This window comes from Theobroma cacao, chromosome 9 (assembly GCF_000208745.1).
Source record: "Theobroma cacao cultivar B97-61/B2 chromosome 9, Criollo_cocoa_genome_V2, whole genome shotgun sequence".
Taxonomy (NCBI): Eukaryota; Viridiplantae; Streptophyta; class Magnoliopsida; order Malvales; family Malvaceae; genus Theobroma; species Theobroma cacao.
This window is the reverse complement of record NC_030858.1, coordinates 28,961,426-28,982,041: the sequence shown is the minus strand read 5'-3', so window position 1 is coordinate 28,982,041 and position 20,616 is coordinate 28,961,426. Positions and strand designations below refer to the sequence as shown.

The 20,616-nt window shown below is 32.6% G+C and overlaps 1 protein-coding gene across 4 annotated transcripts; it reads left to right on the top strand.

Annotated features, from left to right (window-relative positions):
• LOC18589817 (xanthine dehydrogenase 1) lies at nt 3,861-19,358 on the top strand. 4 transcript variants are annotated; one of them, XM_007014956.2, is made up of 15 exons: nt 3,872-4,037; nt 4,182-4,344; nt 6,784-6,883; nt 6,998-7,106; nt 7,786-9,291; nt 9,755-9,997; nt 11,077-11,391; nt 12,359-12,598; nt 12,912-13,196; nt 13,286-13,507; nt 14,450-14,611; nt 15,372-15,506; nt 16,831-17,067; nt 17,651-17,824; nt 18,830-19,358. In XM_007014956.2, the coding sequence occupies exons 2-15, from the start codon at nt 4,209-4,211 to the stop codon at nt 19,070-19,072; spliced, it is 4,107 nt and encodes a 1,368-aa protein (XP_007015018.2). In that variant the 5' UTR covers nt 3,872-4,037; nt 4,182-4,208; the 3' UTR covers nt 19,073-19,358. The 4 variants fall into 4 exon arrangements, with proteins under 4 accessions (XP_007015020.2, XP_007015021.2, XP_007015018.2 ...); XM_007014958.2 differs by lacking the exons at nt 16,831-17,067; nt 17,651-17,824; nt 18,830-19,358 and adding an exon at nt 16,210-16,824 and having other exon boundaries at nt 3,861-4,037; XM_007014959.2 differs by lacking the exons at nt 16,831-17,067; nt 17,651-17,824; nt 18,830-19,358 and adding an exon at nt 15,603-16,203 and having other exon boundaries at nt 3,862-4,037.

The window sequence follows — 20,616 nt, the reverse complement described above, 5'->3', positions numbered from 1 at the left end:
ATGTTTGATTCTGGAACTTTTCCTAACTGGTATGGATGTATTAGTATTATTGCTTGGTTCAGGCTTATTAATATTGTCTGTAATAAGTAAACTGTTTGTGGAAGGTGAATTTGTGTTGGAATCATTGGTATTTGAAGTGATGTGGTTCAATTTAGGTGATATAGGTTCAAGGTGTTTTGACTCAACATGTTCATGGTCTTGGTGAGAAAATTCAACAGGGTTATAATCAAAATGACCAAAAAATGTGTCATGCACAATAGGTGTTTGATAAAATGCAAGTAGTTGTATACCATTTTGTTTTACTTGAAATGAAAATGCTTGCTCATGAAAAACCACATTTCTATATAATAGGACTTTTTGAGCAAAAAGATCATAAACCTTATGTTTCTTAATGTTATTAAGATAGCCTAGGAAGATACATTTGTTAGCTCTTTTATCTAATTTATTTCTATTCTCACCAATGTGGACATAAAGCATAAACATCAATAAACTCTTAAATGATTATATAATAGGGGTCTACGATGCAAAATCTCTTATGGTGATTTGTTATGAAGAATTTTAGTTGGTACCTTCTGGATGATGTGTATGGTTGTCAGGACAACATCCCTTCAGAAGTGAATAGGTACCATTGACTGATGCATTAGGCTTCTTGCCACCACTAATATATGTTGATGCTTCCTTTCAACAATTTCATTTTGTTGATGAGTTTCAACACATGATAATTGATGAATTATTCTAGTTTTAGTAAAGAAATTAGACATTTGTAACTCTTAAGCATTGTCTGTTCTTAAACACTTAATGTTAATATCAAACTGTTTTTGAATAAAAGTATTAAAAGATGGAATTATGGTTAAAGATTCTAATTTATTTTTCATAAGGAAAATCCAAGTAAAACGTGAATAATCATCCACAATTGTTAAAAAATAGTGTTGACAAGATAAAGTGGGGTGCTCATATGGCCCCTAGATATCAATGTGCATTAATTCAAAAACCATCTTAATATTCTAAACATGCGCTGGAAAGGGAAGTTTTCTTTGTTTTGCCAAAAGACAAATTTCACAAGTAAATTCTTAGAACAACTAACATTTGCACATTATTGATGTATTACACTAATCCTTTCCAAAGGAACATGACCAAGTTTAAAATGCCATAAATCAAAACTTTTATGTCCTGTATCATAGGCATTGACAAACAAAAGATTTGAAAATTTGACAAGTTTTGTCAAAAGTGTATTTCAATAATTCCTACTCATCTTTCTTATGTTGCATCACATACAATCTTGAAGAAGCCTTAGCTACCCCAATCATTGTCCATAAGAGAATGTTCTAAACAACATAGTACTTGTTAGTAAAGAGAACACAATTATTTTTAGCATTAGTGAGCTATCTTACTACAATGAGATTAAACTTAAAACTTGGGACACAAAGAACATTTTTAAAAGTCAATAATGATGTCAATCTAACTAATCCTACATGTGTGACAATGGCTTTTCTATTGTTTGGTAATTGAACAAAGTAGTTGCTGACAAGCCTAGCTGAAACAAAGTTATCCAATGAATATGAGATATGATCATTTCCTCTTGAGTTCATAATCCAATAATTTGGTTTTATCATGTTAATATTAACATTTCTATAACTGAATGGCATGTTGTTAACTGTATTAAAGCATAAGTGGCTTGAAATAATACATGCGAAAGTTGAGTTCACTAAAGAAGGATTTTTCTATAAGGTATTTGGTGTGAAGTTCTTACCATTAGAGTTGGTCAAGCCATTCTTATTCAAGAGCTCCATTAACTTACTAATTTGTTGCTTGATGATGGACATCTAAGACATGAACCAATCCCTCCAGACTCTTCTTCCTGATTAAGTTGATTCTCCATAATTGATGAATCAATCACTGTTGAGACATTGTTCACTATGGCCTTCCCTTTTCTGATATTATTCTTCCTTTTTATGAATTTGAAGTCATCAGGGAAACCAATAAGCCTGTAACACTTTTCTTTCACATGTCCCTTTTTGCCACAATTGTTCCAGGTTATGTTCTTCATGAATTTCTTCTTGCCATCAACTACAGTAAACATTGCAAAGGTCTCTAGTGCTAGTTGTGCTTGAAACATCATGTTTCTTTGTGCTTCCCCTCTCAGCACAAGACAATAAACCTTGTCAAGCGCTAGAATAGGATTCATGAGAATTATTTGGGATCTCATAGCAAAAAATGAATCATTTAAGCCATTTAAGAACTTGAAGACCATATCCTTCTAGTATTAGTCAGTGTACCTTTTGAAGTAGGTCGCATTGCATTTTCCACACTCGCAATGAGTGAGGGTCTGTAACTTCTTAATTCCTCCTGAACCCCTTTTTAACTTGATGAAGTATATGTTTGTTGATTGAGTACCTTGAGTTATGTTTCTTAAGGTATATGGCGGATTACACACCCTAGTATCTTTTGGTTATGCAAAGTTCTGCTTTAGAGTAGCCTAAATTTCTAATCTAGAATCTATATAGAAAATGGTTAAGGCTATGGGTGGTGAGATTGAATCTAATAGCCAGACAATTTTTAATTATTACAACGGGTCCTAGAGGAGAACAGATGATCTGTTGTTTCTAGTTTGGGAATAGTTTCATTAATAAACCTTTGTTTCTTATTGAAAGAGCTAATAAGAATGACCTATTCCATGCCACATAGTTATTTGTGGTAAGGTTGGGGTTAATCATAGCTGAGCTTGGATGATATGTGTGGTGAAAGTAATAAAGTGATTGAGGATCAACTATTAGTAAGTTTTGAGCCTGAGTTTGTGTTTAAGTTGAAGCCTGATGCCTGCTTTCACTTGATTCAAACATAATGGTTTGTGAATAAGATTCAAAGCAAAATGAATGCTTAAGAGAAAAGTGATAAAATAAAACTTACTAATGAAATATGTTAATCAAAAGGCGACAAAGGACAACAACTATTGATGAATTTACTTCGACCAAAAACAAAAGGTGCAGCTCGTAGAAATTTGAATCTTGCTTTGATACCATGTCAAAAAAAGCTAAGAGGGGATGCGTAGAGATGGGAGAATGATGAACAATTCTCATTACTAAAAGAAGGAAAAATTACTTCAATATATATACATAGGTATAGCTCTAAAACAGAGAGAAAAGAATGGGTTAGTCTATAACTAACAACTGATTAGACTACTTAATTAACTTTTAAGAAAATTATGTTAACAAGACGGTGTGCTTTGGCTGCGCCTCTAATATCTACTTTTCTTATTAAAACTATGCGTCTAGATTTCTTTTTATAATTCTTTGTCTTTTCCTTGAGCATTATTGAAACGGAGTGTTGGGGTTTTCTTCTTCTTGCCGCTATCTTCCTCCTCAACTATTTTGTCCATTTGTGCCACTTATCGAGTTGTTCAGCTCTTCAAGTATCAGTTTAATACGTACCTCATTTTCCATCCAATGAATGAGTTGTAGTCATTATTATCATCGAGACACGAAGATTATAAAGTATTTAAATATTTAATTCATTAATTAAAATATAATTTTTTTTGTTTAAAAAGTAAAATTCGAAGCATCACTCTTTTAATTATAAAAAAAAATCATAAAATAAAATTTTCAAAGAAATTAAAGTGTACTGTATTTAAAGATATATTTAAGGAGATTTTTGTATTTTACTCAACAAAATTGTATTAGTTCCCTAAATCACTAATAAAGCCTAATAACTGAGATAAGAGCCAATAGAGATAAAAATATCAAATACAGAAAAAATCTGCCTAACGACAAGACCGAAGAAACTCTTTTTTCAAATAAACAAGCGCAAATCACGTGGTTAAATTCGTCTTTACAACATAATAATTCTTATTCCACAGCCATTGCTAATTCCACTTAAAAAATTATCTTAATCAAACATTTATCAACACCCCCACACACCAGGCTCAGCCGTTTTTTCTTCTTTGTTTTTTTTTTGTCATGTCCCTAGAAAACTTATCCTCAAGCTCAAGCGGACAGAAAATCTTCTAAGGATTAAGTTGACCTGGAGCATGTGTAATAGAAGTACGGTTCTGTCTGATAACTGAAAAGTTTTATGTTCTGACCCTGATCAGTCAATTGAATTGAACCCGATTAAATTGATTATTCTGTTCAAAGTTTATTTATTTTTCTCATCTTGGGTTGATATCATTTCTGGGTTTTCTTTAGAAAATCAAAAGGAACAATCCTTATCAAATGGGGTCTTTGAAGAACGAAGAAGAGATGGAGCAGATTGTGGAGGAATCCAAGGAGGCCATTTTATACGTTAATGGAGTCCGCAAAGTGTTGCCTGATGGATTAGCTCACTTGACATTACTTGAGTACCTCAGAGGTAATAATATTTTTGTTGGATTTGTTTGATTTTACCTGAATATATTGTAGGAGAAAAGGATCTCCTTTTCTAAATCTTGAAAACTCTGCTTACTTGAAGTTTGGATAGTTTGTGGGTCAAACTTACTTTCGGTTTTTGTGTTGTCGTTTATTGATTTTTTTCAGTTATTTGTAGAGATAGGTTGAACTTATTTAAGTTCACTATTTTATAGGTTAGCCTTTGAGCTGTTTGGCTTAAATTTTTTTTTAACTTAAAAGTTATTATTAAATTTTTATAAAAAATAATAATTTTTAAAATTAAATTAAAATTATTGATTAAATTATTTAACAAAATAAATTATATACGAGTTCTAATTTTGATTAAAATTAACATAAAAAATATTCATATCATCTTCAATCACCTAATAAGTTATAACGTAATGTTTTAAATTTATATATAATTTCAGATGTTAAAAAAAAAATTCATAAAGAAACGGAATAACTCTTAAACTTGTATAATAATAATAGTATTAGATTTTTGTTGATTTAATAAATAATTAGATTATAATGCTTTAATTTCTCAAAAAAAAAGAGAAAAGAGAAAATTATGTATTTAACATTAAAATCTTCTTTAGTGAAAAAGAGAGAAAATCTTNTTTTGAAATTATAGATTTTTTTTTCCTTAATCTTTGTAAGAACAAAAAATTTTAGATTTTGATATTTTGTTGTTGGGTCTTCTGTTTTTTTTATTAGTTTTTGTAGAAAGAGGTAAAGAAGAGGGAAATCGTGATTTACGTTGAAAAATGATAATTTGTAGAGGGAAGGAGAGTATATGGAGATTAATTGAGAGAGGGGTATTTTTTGAAAAATTAATGTGTTTTTAAAAGAAGAGAAGAGAAAGCTCATTTTTGGAGCTTTTTTTTAAGCTTTTTTTTTTAAATTTTGTTCTTAAAAAAAATTATTTTTTTTAAGAGTTTTTCAAAAGATAATGTTTGACTTAACTTTTGCTTTTAAGAGGTAGATAAGCTGAAAAAAAGTCAAGCCAAACCGGTACTTTGTCAACGAATCCATTAATCTTTCTAGTATTGTGATTGAAGTTTGATTGTTTTATTGCAATATTGAACTTTATTTACCTTTTTAGGAAATGTAGGAAAAGGAGTGAAAATGGAAAGTTAGTTTGAAACTTTTTTGTCCAGACGGATGAATAAGAAATATTGAACTTTTGTTTCAACTCAAGACATGTTGTTAGTTTCCAAGAAATAGAAGGAATTGAAAGCAAAGAAGTTCAGAAAGGTATAATGTATTCTGATTGGACTCATGCTCTAGAGTGGAGTTAATCATAAGATAGGTAGGGCTTAGTTAATCAATCTACGAGTTCTTTTATAAGAATTAGTTGTTACTTGAATCAAGCTTGTGAACGTTTTTGGTCTCCAACAGCATGGGGTGAAAGAAAATCTTGGAAACCTTGCTGCATTCAACAGATTTGGCCATTTGGGGTGGACCTGCTTGGCTTCACCAATTAAGTAATCAGTCTTTCTCACTTTTTCACTAGAAAATCTGCATGTGGTTCATGAAGAATGTTTGATTGCCTATAAATTGGAGTGAGAGAGAGATTGAAAATTAGAATATGTTTTGATTCTATAGTTACTGACAAACTAAAAGAATCTGGCTGGCATTTTTCTTTATATTATATCTGTAGATTTTTTCCTTCATTTCAAGTTATCAATGAAGTCTTTGTGCTATGTATACTTTTGATTCTGGTTCATTAAGCATTATATGGGGAAGTTAATGTTTACACTTAGGGTTTATTTCCCCAAGTCGATATTCTGTTTTCTTTCAGCAGAGAACTTATTGTTTTGAATGTTAATGGTTCCGTAATTTGAGATATGTATGGTTTTTCATTTTTAAGTTTCAACTTTTACATATTTCTAATGTTAAGTTTGGCTCTTTTAGTGGAACACAAACCAGTTCATCTTTGGAACCTTAATTTACTTAAGGAATCCATTTTAGAAATTACATAATTCATTTTCTTTTTGGGAAGTTATCATCTGAGATTTAACTTTAGTTAGTGGTTACTGCTAGCTTTATGTCAGGTGCTTTATATAAATTATTGGTATGCTGAATTTGTTTCTTTCTGTTGAAGTCATCGAGTTTCTTTTTGCCTAATTTTATATTATTCTCTGATTCAACTTGAAGCTGAAGTTATTTGGTGGCAAACGTTTATTGTTGGTTTACCTATTCTTTTTCTGTTTAATTGAACATTAAATGGACGTGAAGACTAGATATCTGAGTAGAATGTGCAAGATTTGTTATTTTCAACATCAGTTATAAGTTTCTGGTTTATCTTATTCATTTTTTTCACCATTCTCTCTTCTTTCTCTATGTGTTTTTGTTTTAGTAAGTGTTATAACCAGGTAGTAGAGTAGCGGAAAACTAATATGGGTTCTTTTTGTTGGTAAAGACATTGGATTGACAGGGACAAAGCTTGGCTGTGGTGAAGGTGGTTGTGGGGCTTGCACTGTGATGATTTCTCATTATGATAGAAAGCTGAAGAAATGTGTGTGAGTCTTTCTCTCCCCTTCTTTGTTTCTAGAATTTTAGTGTGCTATAAGTTAAATGCTTTCCACCATTTCTCAGAATCTGCATAAGATAAATGTTTTGTAAACTTATTTCAGGCATTATGCTGTCAATGCATGCTTGGCTCCACTTTATTCAGTAGAAGGAATGCATGTTATTACAGTGGAGGGAGTTGGGAACCACAAACGTGGCTTGCACCCTATACAAGTAATATATGTTTCTTCTTCTGTGGCTTGCTCTTAATGGTGCCTTTTTTTTTCCTTTTAAATATGTACCTTTGCCTTAAATTGTGAGGAACTCTATTTTGTTTGTAATCACTCGTGGATGATATTTGCAGAGTGAACATATATTTTGTTTGCTTGTATAATGTGAGACAATATTTCATATTTATCTGTTGTCTTGGGTGTACATTGTGCTACTCTTCAGATTATGACTTGAATTTTTCTTTTGAAATCAAGATTGCTGATTGTATTATAATTATAAATTTACATAAGCTATTTATGAAAGTTGAATCTTATTGTTTATTTCATTGGACATCTAATTAGATGTAGTATAAAACCATGATGCTTCTACATTCCGGTTTTCCCTAAAACCTATATGTCATAAAAATATTGTTAAGGTCATGGGGAAGGTAAGAATGATTATATGTCCGGTTCAAATGATCTGAACTTAAATATGAAATATGCTCTGAAAACCAGCAATAATCCTTCAAGAAAAGAATGTCAACTATTTGTCTCTATGAGGTAATGCAATTAAGTTAGGCTTCTTTTCGCTCTTAAAATTGACTCCTTGCTTCATAATATTCCTTTCTTCATTTTGCAGGTCTTATGTTGTGTTGTTCCTTATATGTGCTCATGATGTTATGCCTTTCATATATTTCTTGCAGAAATCATTGGAACGTTATCATGGCTCCCAATGTGGATTTTGCACTCCTGGATTTATCATGTCATTGTATGCATTGTTGCGGTCAAGTCAAACACCTCCTACTGAAGAGCAAATTGAAGAATCTCTTGCGGGAAACTTATGTCGTTGCACTGGTTACCGACCTATTGTTGATGCATTTCGAGTTTTTGCCAAGACCGATGATGCATTATATGCTGATATATCTTCACTTAGCCTTCAGGGAGGTGAGTTTGTTTGTCCTTCAACGGGTAAGCCCTGTTCATGTGGATCGAAAACTGTAAATGATATAGACACCAATGGCCAAAGTATTTGTAGTGCTACGTATAAACCTGTCTCTTACAGTGAGGTAGATGGAAGCACATATACAGATAAAGAACTTATTTTTGCTCCTGAGCTGTTACTAAGAAAATTAACTCCTTTAAGTTTGAGTGGATTGGGTGGGCTTAAATGGTATCGTCCCTTAACAGTTAAATACGTGCTTGAGTTGAAGGAGAAATACCCAAATGCGAAATTGTTGGTAGGTAATACTGAGGTTGGTGTTGAGATGAGGTTGAAGAGAATTCAATATCAAGTTTTTATCTCTGTTACACATGTTCCTGAACTCAACATGTTAAATGTCAAGGAAGATGGTATAGAGATAGGTGCTGCAGTAAGACTGACTGAACTCTTGAATTTATTAAGAGAGGTTGTAACTCAACACCCTGCTCACGAAACATCCGCATGCAAAGCCTTCATTGAACAGTTGAAGTGGTTTGCTGGGACTCAGATAAAAAATGTTGCATCTGTCGGAGGAAATGTATGTACAGCTAGCCCAATTTCAGACTTGAACCCTCTCTGGATGGCTGCAAGAGCTAAGTTTCGGATCATTAATTGCAAAGGAAATATTAGAACTGCTCTGGCAGAAAAATTTTTCCTTGGCTACCGTAAAGTGGATTTGGCAGGTGATGAAATATTATTGTCAGTATTCTTACCTTGGACTAGGTGCTTTGAGTACGTCAAAGAATTTAAGCAGGCACATCGAAGGGATGATGATATTGCCATTGTGAATGCTGGAATGCGTGTTTGTCTGGAGGAAAAAGGTGAAGAGTGGGTTGTTTCAGATGCATCGATTGCTTATGGTGGGGTGGCACCTCTCTCTTTATGTGCAATTAAAACAAAAGAATTTCTAATTGGAAAGAAATGGAACCAGGATGTGCTACGGGGTGCTTTGAATGTCCTACGAACTGATATTTTGATCAAGGAAGATGCTCCTGGTGGGATGGTGGAGTTTCGAAAGTCTTTGACCCTTAGCTTCTTCTTTAAATTTTTCCTTTGGGTTTTGCATCAAATTGAGGGAAAGAAACCTATTAAGGAAAAAGTATTGTTATCTCATTTGTCAGCTATAAAGTCACTTCACCGCCCACCATTAGTAGCAAGTCAAGACTATGAAATCAAGAAACATGGAACATCTGTAGGGTCACCAGAGGTTCATCTATCATCCAGGCTTCAGGTATGTAAATTCCAAAGCTATACTCCTTAGTACTGATATTGTAATTTCAAGGATATTTTAAGCCAGTTATAAGTGGAGAGTTCAAAATTAAGGGTTCTGGTTATTTGCCTTTAAAGTTATGATTGTTTCTGCCTTTTTGCTACTGTTCACATGTGTGTATCTCTTCTGTTGATATTTGCATGCTTAAATCTACGATTTGAAGTATTTTCTTGTTATACTGGATAAGTGCTGACTTGATCGCCTACTATTTCATGTTTTTGTTTGTTTTCTTTGCTCTCTTGGTTTTTGTACTCAGGCCACTTGGACATATCATTAGTCCTTCTTTCCCACTGTTGCACATCTCCCAAATTAAGTCTTAAATTGTTAACAGATATTGACTAAGTGTTTTTGATGCTTATTCTTTTGTTGAGTTTTGTCTCCAAAATTATCTTCATGACATTGTTCATGCTATCATGTTCTCTAGGTTACTGGAGAGGCAGAATATACTGATGACACACCAATGCCTCCTAATGGTTTGCATGCAGCATTTGTGTTGAGCAAAAAACCTCATGCTCGAATATTAGCCATTGACGATTCAGGTGCCAAGTCTTCACCCGGATTTGCTGGCATCTTCTTTGCCAAGGATGTTCCTGGTAGCAATGAAATTGGACCAGTTGTCATGGATGAGGAGCTATTTGCTTCAGAATTTGTCACTTGTGTGGGTCAGGTAAAAAGCTTATTGGATAATAATTATCTATAAATAAAATTTTTCTAAAGTATAAATTTTGAAGTATAAATAATTGGAATATTGTAATATTAATGCTTAAATTATTCAATACTATTAGAATTAAGAAAACTGTTTTTTAATGAAAGTCGTTCAATGCAATTAGAATTCTTTTTTACAAATTAGATCAATTTTATTACTAATATTCATAATAAAAAATATTTAAAATTGTGATTTAGAAATATAATGAACCAAATTCTTTTTTTTTTTCAATTAAAAGTGTTATCAGTATTTGTGCTTTTATGTATATATTATCACTTGTGTGGATCAGGTAAAAAGCTATATGTGTGTGTGTGTGTGTGTTTGTGTATTGAAACGAAACTTCAATCTTTCATTCCTAGAGGTACATTGTATGATGTGCCATCCATGCTTTTACTAGTTGGAGCTTGAGATGACTTCTTTAGTTAAAATGCAATAATCAACTAACCAACTCATCCATAATGTAGATTGACCCAAAAAAAAAGGTAAAATAATCCCACACCGCCAAATTTTGATTGAAATTTCAAACAGGTCTATTAGTTTTCGAAATAAATACTCCGCCTCAAAAAAAGATCTTCCGCTGGACACATAAGTCTAGCCGTTAGTCAACTGTTAGTGTTTCTATTAGTTTGATGATGTGAAAATATTGAAATGACAATTTTGCCCTTTATTAATTTTAAAAAATGCTATTATATATTTTTTATTTTTTTTAATTAATTATTGTATTTTTTTTGAAAAAAAGCCTCCCTTCAGTGCTTCCCTCCAATTGGTGCTCTTTTTTTTCTAAATATAATAATAATTTTTTAAATTAATAAAGAAAAAAAGGACATTTTAGTTATTTCATAATCTCTGTTAACGGTGTTTACACTTTTGGGGTGGGGTGTTCATTTCAAATACTAATGGATCTGCTTGGAATTTCGATTAAAACTTAAGGGTGTGGGAGTATTTTACCAAAAAAAAAAATCCAAAATACAAGAACTGAATAAATTTCTTGATATGTTGTGTGAACACATTGCATAAAACTGCTTGTATAATTTATACAGGTTATAGGAGTGGTTGTGGCTGACACCCATGAAAATGCAAAACGAGCAGCAGGAAAAGTTCATGTGGAGTATGAAGAGCTCCCTGCTATCTTGTCAATAGAGGATGCAGTCAGTGCCAAAAGCTTTCATCCCAACACAGAGAAGCTTCTGAGAAAAGGGGATGTAGATCTCTGTTTCCAATCAGATCAATGTGACAAGATCATTGAGGGAAAAGTTCAAGTGGGTGGTCAGGAACACTTCTACTTAGAGCCACATAGCAGCTTAGTTTGGACCATGGACGGTGGCAATGAAGTTCATATGATTTCATCCACTCAAGTAAGAACACCATAACTTAGAAGTTAATTACCTCTATTTCTTTTATTCATCTGCCCTGGTTTGATTGAATTAGATAAAATATGATAGAACTCATAGGAGAGTTCTATCTCAACTCCGATTGTGTAGAAAATTCAATCTTCCCATTCTGATAGTTACCGATTTAAATTGTTGGAAATATTTTGCTATTGACTTTTTAATGAAAATACTGGGAATTCATATAATCTGGAAGTGTGGATAAAAAATAGATGAAAAGTTCACAAATGACTCGTTATATGCCATTTACTGTAGTTAGGCCATAGTAAATTATGAACCAATGCATAAATTATAATGAGTTAACATCAGTCGATATGCATTGATATTGTTGTTTTGGTGCTCATTACCTTTTGGTCAGCATTGGTCGACCCACTGATGTTGGGTGCAACTGTTGTGCCTATCAACTGACACATAAAACCACCAATTCTCCTCAACATATTTTTAAACGACCAAATTCAAGATGTTAAACTCAGTAGAATCTAGGAATGCTTGTGACATCAGAGGCCTTTCTGAGTTTCCAAAAGATGATATTTCAGATCCATGCTTTGACTAAATGCCATACTGCCATTGTTAGTAACTCTCTATGCCCAGTTTGTGATTCAAAGTTAATTTTTCGCATGTCTTAACTTCACATCATGTACATATTTTATGGGTGTGTGTTTATCAGTAATTTCCCAATGTGTATTTGTTTTTCTTTTTTCGCTTTCAGAATATCTGTGTTCATTATGTGAATATATGTTTTCTCATGTTGACCCTTGTTTATACCTATTTTTAACAAATTTACTATACAAATCTTATAGTTCCTAACCTAAAAGTTTTGTAGGATGCTCAGTCAAGTGTCTCTATGGACTATGTGCTTTATCTTCTGTATTTTATTTTTATCTTTTTATTATTATTGGAGGGATAATTTAATTTTGTCAGTGTTTGTATACAGGCCCCTCAGAAGCACCAGAAATATGTTTCTCATGTCCTTGGTCTTCCAATGTCGAAAGTAGTTTGTAAAACCAAAAGGATTGGTGGTGGATTTGGTGGAAAGGAGACTAGATCAGCTTTCCTCGCTGCTGCTGCTGCTATTCCATCTTATCTGATGAATAGGCCAGTGAAAATAACACTAGATAGAGATATTGACATGATGACATCGGGGCAGCGCCATAGCTTTCTTGGAAAGTACAAGGTACTGACTACTGAAGTGAATTAACTTGATGGATTAATCTATGGAAATATTTCAATATTGTACTATTTGTTGGTTTATTTATTTATCTATTCGTAGGTTTGTATTTGTATCTTTTAATTATGAAAAGAAGAGGAAGGGGAAATGCCTTATGGCCTGAGCATCTTTGAATATATTATCAGTTCTTCCTAGCATCAATTTTTGACTCAGCTGACTTCCATCAGTTGAATTCAGTTTGTTTGTTTGCATGTTTATGAGCATGTCTTCCTGTTTATGATGGAATAGTATAACAGTAGAATAAAATTACTTCTTCTAGGTTGGATTTACAAATAATGGAAAGGTGCTGGCTTTGGATCTTCAAATCTACAATAATGCTGGAAATTCACTAGACTTGTCTCTTGCCATACTTGAACGTGCTATGTTTCACTCAGACAATGTCTATGAGATACCGAATGTCAGAATTTTTGGAAGTGTTTGTTTCACTAATTTTCCAAGCCATACTGCTTTCCGGGGGTTTGGTGGTCCTCAAGGTATGCTTATAGCTGAGAATTGGATTCAAAGAATTGCTTTAGAACTTAAGAAGAGTCCAGAAGAGATAAGGGTAAGTTTTATATCCATGTGACTTTGTTGCTCCAAATAGAATTGCAGTTCTAAAATGATGTCATGGCTCATTATTGGAAATTGGATCAGGAGATGAACTTTCAAGGTGAAGGATCAATATTGCATTATGGTCAACAATTGGAACACTGTCCTCTGGCTCAGCTGTGGAATGAGCTGAAATTATCTTGCGACTTTCTGAAGGCTCGAGATGAAGTCGATCAATTTAATCTTCACAATCGATGGAAGAAGCGTGGTGTTGCTATGATTCCAACAAAATTTGGCATATCCTTTACGACTAAGTTCATGAATCAGGTAAAAATTGAAACTATCTATTTCCGATTGTTTCTGATGTAGGGCTTTCTTGTCTACGAGGTTTTGCTGAACTATATTTCTTTCAATGATATCTTCTGAGGAATAATGTGTGTGTGTGTTGTTTCTTCTGCCATTAACGTACAGAGCAGGGAGCAGTAGTAGATGGTGGATGTAAAGCACATTTTCAGCATATCTGTTTAATAAATTTATTTATTGTGGACAGCATAATGTATGAGTCCCTGTTGTATGAATCATGAGCGGATCTACTGCTACCATATTCATCATAATTAATAACTTTCAAACACTAATGCTATGGATCATTCAAAGAATCAGTCACTATCTATTTCAACTATATTTCTACATGTTAACTTTTAGGATAGGCATACAACCTAAAACCAATTGACAAGAGGTGCAGAGACCTTTGTTATATTTATGTGCCCAGGTTACCCCAAATTTAAATGATGTGGGATTTTCTTCATCACCACTTTAATACATGCTAGGGAATAGAATTTCATGTGCAGTGCAACATATTCCATAGTTTCTTATTTATTCCTGATAATTTTTTGATTTGTTGCTCAATTTTACATGGAATGATAGAATTTAAGGGCTTATAATATCATGGCAATATGATTGGGTAATCCTGAATTCCTGATTTCAACTGTAGATATTTCAAGGATATGGTAAATCTACAATGGACAACTTAGTTTGTTATCCTGTCTCTTTTGATGTATGCATACATGTATTTCTGTTGCTTGGCAAGATGGGTATGCTTTCTACTTAAAAAGAAAACGATAAACAAAATAGAGAAAAGCTATAGGAGAGAAAAGATGTGTTTGCTAAGTAACTATTACAATTTTCTCTATCACTAGTTATTTCTTTTAGAATCATGTTATCTCAATGATCAGAATTTTGGTTGTATAAATTTTTTCTTAATCACTGAAGGCAGGAGCTCTTGTTAATGTCTACACTGATGGAACTGTTTTAGTTACACATGGAGGTGTTGAGATGGGGCAAGGTTTGCACACAAAAGTTGCTCAAGTTGCAGCGTCTGCCTTCAATATCTCTCTCAGTTCTGTCTTTATATCAGAGACAAGTACTGACAAGGTAGTAAGCTAAGATTGGAATGTGGCGCTTCTTTCTTTTGATGATTTTCTGGAAATTTTACCATTTACTAAACATTTGGTAGAAACATTGCCTTATTATGACTGGCTGGTGTTCACAAGGCTTTTAATCAATGTTTTAGAGAAGTTGCATATTATTTTGTGTTGCCCTATATTAACCTCACTTCCTTCTAGTGATGGCCTTTCATGGTTCCTTGGCCTCAGCAAGTCAATAAGAGAGCTGTGGAATAAAAAGTTACCAAGACTGAATCTAATGCAATTTATAAGGCATGTGTATATATGTGCTGGTGGCTGTCAAAATTGCAGATATATTCTAAGAGAGGTCAACGGTGTCATCTAGGAATTGATGATAAAAATCTTAATTGCACCCTAATATGAAGAGAAATTTTTCTAGTTTCCTCTACTTGAAATTTTTCAGGCTATTTTTTGTTGGTCCATTCCAATAGATTATTAAGTCCTTGCATCACCATCAACTGCCAGATATATTTTCATCATCAGTTTTCTAGTTGAAACATGAAATGATATATTAAGAAGTGGGTTACTAACTAATCTAGCAAATTAAAGCTTGCATTATCACTTTTTCAGAGATTACATAAAAGATCGGCGTTTCAGTTAAGAATTGTGTTCTTTCATCATTAGATGATATCAGATTCTGTTTATGTTAGTAATATATCTTGCATTAAATAGCCATTTTTCTGATAACTATTGTCCCTGTCTTGTTGCTCTGTCTCCTGCTGGTTAAGGTTCCTAATGCTTCTCCAACAGCAGCTTCTGCTAGTTCTGATATGTATGCAGCTGCAGTTTTGGATGCATGCGAGCAGATCAAGGCACGGATGGAGCCTATTGCTTCTCAACGTAATTTTAGTTCTTTTGCTGAGGTATTGTTTTTTCTGTAATTCTGCATATAAATTACTGCAAGTTATTGTCTACATTCTACTAATTATATGCATAACTTTTTTTTACTCCTATTTTAGTAGTGGCAAGCATTAATGGAGGAAGGTTATGGAGGAAGTTGATATTTTAGTTTCTTTTCTTTTGTTGCACTGTCTAGGAGTAAATTATTAATAGTACAGAGTTAATAATATAGACTTTACTATGATTTGTATTTGTTAACTTTGGTACAATTTAGTTGTTTCTGTAGTTATTGAGACCACAAGATAAGCTGCAATTATTATGTCCAGAAGGATTTACTTTGTAGCAAAAGTTGATGGTACAATTTTTTTGCTTTCATTTTTCATTCCACAAATTGCACTGAGCATTCTCTTATCCATATGTATGTTTAGAATTCTATAGCCCTATAATAAACCAAATAGCAACTACATCAAAAACTTCCTTTTAGAAAGAGGGAAAGATCACTCCTAAATGCAGCCTTCCTCGTACTTATGATACCACCAGACTCTATGTAACTTCCACTTCTGAAGCTTTTGAAAAAGTATGTTATGTATGCGGATCTAATTCCTCTCCCGGGCTCCCGCTCCGCACCTTGCTAATAGTTTCTTTAATAAAGACTCTTACTTTCCTATTTGGAAAGAGAAGTAAATGTCCGCTTTAGCCTGAGAAAGGTTCCAATCCTGATTATAGATTGTACGAGATTCCAGTATAGTAAGAAAGAAGGGGAAGAAAGTGCCTTTATCCACCACCAATTGTAATGTAAGGCAGTTCACTCTTTCTAGAGTAAGTAATTCCCTTCCCATTTGATAACCCTCCAATCCCAGGTTAGTAAGTCACCCTCGTGCTCATGCTATTAGTTCTATTATAAGTAATTCCTTACTTAAACTTCAAATCCACTCTTTAACCAGCTAACATTGGGATTTATAATTACTTTCAGTTAATTAAGGTTTATTTGGTAAGCTTAGTGGAGGTTGGATGACACAGTTATTTAGTAAAGAAATGCTAATCAGTATTTTGAGGTGGTGGATTTTTAGAAAGGAAACTGGGGTAGTGACAAATGCTTGATATTTTTATAAAAACTTCCAGTGTACAACAGGGCTTCAGTGTAGAGATAATCACAACATAGGTTATTGTATTTCCAATTTAAATAAAATTTAGTAAAGGCTGGCACATTTACCATGACACAGATTGATAACTTTCCTCTATTGATCACTCAGGTTTTCTATATTTGCAAGAGTATGATAGGTTCCTCTGTAGTTATGAGCATTGATTGTGACAATATTGTTTTGTTTTTCTTTTAATTGTACCTAGCTGGCCACTGCATGTTACTTGGAGCGAATAGACCTTTCTGCCCATGGATTTTATATTACGCCTGATATTGGCTTTGATTGGAGCATCGGTAAAGGAAAGCCATTCAGATATTATACCTATGGGGCTGCCTTCACTGAGGTTGAAATCGACACATTGACTGGAGATTTCCACACAAGAACAGCAAATGTTTTCATGGATCTGGGATATTCTCTGAATCCAGCAATTGATGTTGGCCAGGTGTGTTCCCTTGGTTCTCCTTTTTAATTAGACTGATGATTTGAACTTAATTGTACTTTTCAAGTGGTAATGTTTGTTCGCCATGATAACTGCAAGAAAAAAACTATAATATGAGCATCACTTGAGCTCTTCTTGGATAAGTAACTGTTCTGAGATTCTGAATCGTCATGTCATTAATAAAATATAGCTTTCAAGAAGTAATTTAATACATACATAGATTTTATATGATTGTATTTATTTATATAGATTTTTATATGATTATATTTATTTATATATAAAGAGAAGTAATAGTGATAACAGTGATAATAGTATTCTATGTGCTTCTTTTTTATTAGAAAAATTGGTAATGTTGTTTCTCCTGAAACAGGTTAACGAAAACATGGTGTTCTAGGATAATAATTTCTAAAACAAGAAGTAACTGGTAGCATGAAATCCCTAAACAAAATAAGAAAGGAGAAAGTAGTAATCTGTTTGGAGCATGAGTATCTGTTTCACTATAACTTCCTGTCTATTATTTTTTTCTTGTTACTTGTGAAATATTGACAAGCTAATGGTTCTCTCGTTACACAAATTTTTAATGCAGGTTGAAGGAGCATTTATACAAGGTCTGGGTTGGGTTGCCTTGGAAGAACTTAAGTGGGGAGATGCAGCTCATAAGTGGATTCCACCTGGCTGCCTGTACACATGCGGGCCTGGAAGTTACAAAATTCCTTCTCTAAATGATATCCCATTCAATTTCAATGTTTCTCTATTGAAGGTAATGTTGCTGCCAGCAGCTTCTAAAGTAGTCACCCTTCCTGAATCTGTCAAATATGAACTGCTATATTATTATTGTTCATTTGTTCCTCCCAATCCCTCTCACTCTTGCTGATTTTGTGATTTGAGTTACTTATTTTGAGCACCATCTGTAATCATATAGCATAAGTAAGATATTGGGGAAGAGAGCAAGTACATAATCAATTTAAAATGATGTGAGAGTGCAAGGTATGAGTTGCAACTGAAAACCAAATTTTCCATTAGAAATGAGGTTAGAGAAGTTGTTACTCTTAAGGATGCTAGTCATCACCAAAAGGTTAAAGGGATGGTAGAACTAGTGAGACTTGTCTATCTGAATTTAACTAGATTGTAGCCCATGACATAATGGCTAGCAATGGTAATTGTCATTGTTACACAAAATGAGATATTGTTAGAGCCATATCGGGGATGCAAAATTCTCGGTTTTTAAATAAACTTTATTATTTTCTTAAGGTAATAGATGGATAATAAAATAAATAAAAAAACTACTTAGTTGATTCAAAATATCCTAAATATCAATGGTTCATATAGATGAAACGTAGAGGTTGACGGAGGAGAGGAGGAATTAATGTTTTGAGCATGGCACACAGAATAGGACTTCTAAGATCTGAATAGCATTCACAGTGATGTTCTTACATACAGTAGGATGGAACATTAAGCAGAATAGCTAAGAAGAAAATAATGTAATTCTGGCTGAGCAAAGAAACTTCTTTTGGCTGAGGAACTAAAGTTGCTCTGTTTCAACATTTAGCAATATTTTCATCTTCTGCTAAAATAGTTTAACAAGTTGATCAATGTCCTTCCTGAGGGGCAATGCTGTTTATTTAGGTAATTGGATGGGCATTACTTATTCCATTTCCAGCTGAACTTTCGTGCTTTGCGATTTATTATATTGAATGAGATGTTCTTCATTCAATTTTGGATAATTTAAAGTCTTTGGGCTTATATGTTTACATGCAATGAACAGGGTCATCCAAATGTTAAAGCCATCCACTCATCTAAAGCTGTTGGTGAGCCTCCTTTTTTTCTGGCTTCAGCTGTGTTTTTTGCAATCAAAGATGCCATTATAGCTGCTAGAGCAGAAACAGGGCATACTGGGTGGTTTCTGCTCGATAATCCTGCGACACCTGAAAGAATTAGGATGGCTTGTCTAGATGAATTTACAGCACCATTCATAAGCTCTGATTTCCATCCCAAGCTTAGTATTTGATCTGCTAGTCGCAGCTGCTATTCATATGTACCGTTACAGGCATAGGGTTTTAATTTGCCCTTGATGTGCATTCTTCTGTAATTATATTCTAGTTTCATGTGAACAAGGCATGGAATGGAGTGCTTAATTTGAAGCCAAATAAATTTCTGAGATGTGTATGAACAAAATACTATTGCACATCCAATGATCATTGGATTTATCAACTGTATATGGAAAATACGAAAGGGAATATTATTGTCAAGTATTCAAAGTTTGATGGACAATCAGATAGTAGAAGTTGATAATATGATATGCATATATTTGTTTTCTGGAAGGAAATTGCGATTACCAACTATGGTAACAAATTTGCCTTGACTTGGCAAGTGGCTAGGTGGAGCTTTTTGGTGAAGAAATCTCTGCTTTCATTTTTCTTTTCCCAAAATGGTAAGGAGATTTAGTGTTTGCCTGAATACTTATTTTATTTGAAATTTGTCAGCCAGTTTTCATTGGCTGTCTGCAACATGTAAATAGGATTTGTCTATGAACCATGTACTGTAAAAAAGAAAAAAAAATGCAATTCAAGTTAGGGTACCATTCAAGTAAAAGCACAAATGTATATATATGACTTGAGTAAATTGAAACAAAAAAATCCTTATGTTGAAATTAGAGATGGCAATGGATACCCAGTTACAGGGTATTTGCGGATACCCGATTCAATTATATAGGGTTAAGGTATCCTATTAATATGATGATATTAATATATTTAAATTAAAAAATATTAGATTGTTAATTATGTTTAAATAATATGAATATCATATCATATTATAAAAAAATATAATTACTATTATACATATATATATACACACACTTTTAATATAAATATATTTACTTTCTATGTGGTGTTAACATTACAAAAATTATGACTTATAAAATTATTAATTATAATATTTATACCATTGTTTGTATAAACTTAAAGAAAGTTTTTGAGATTATTATAGTTTTGGAACCTAACTATTTTTTTTAATTTCATGAAATTAAGAACAAATCTATATAATTAATTAAATTAAGTCATGAAACTAATATTATTAATTAACTTGTAATGTCTTTTAATACATATAGTTTATATATTATGTAAATTTATAAAAAATATAATTACTATTATATATATGCTAAAATATTTTTAGTATATATACTTTAAATATAAACATATTTACTTTCTATTTTGTATTAACATTACAAAATTATAACTTATAAAATTATTAATTATAATATATATAACTTTGTTCATAAAAATATATAATACGTAAACTTTAAGAGAAGTTGTGAGATTAGAATAGTTTGAAACCAAGTTATGTTTTTTTTTAATTTTATGTAATTAAGGATAAATCCGTATAGTTAATTAAATTAATTCATAAAATTATAATTATTAATTAACTTGTAATGTCTTTTAATATATATACTTTATATATATTAGATTCATTTATAAGGAATATAATTACTATTATATATATACATATATTAAAATACTTTTAATGTGTGTGTATGTATATGTACTTTAAATATAA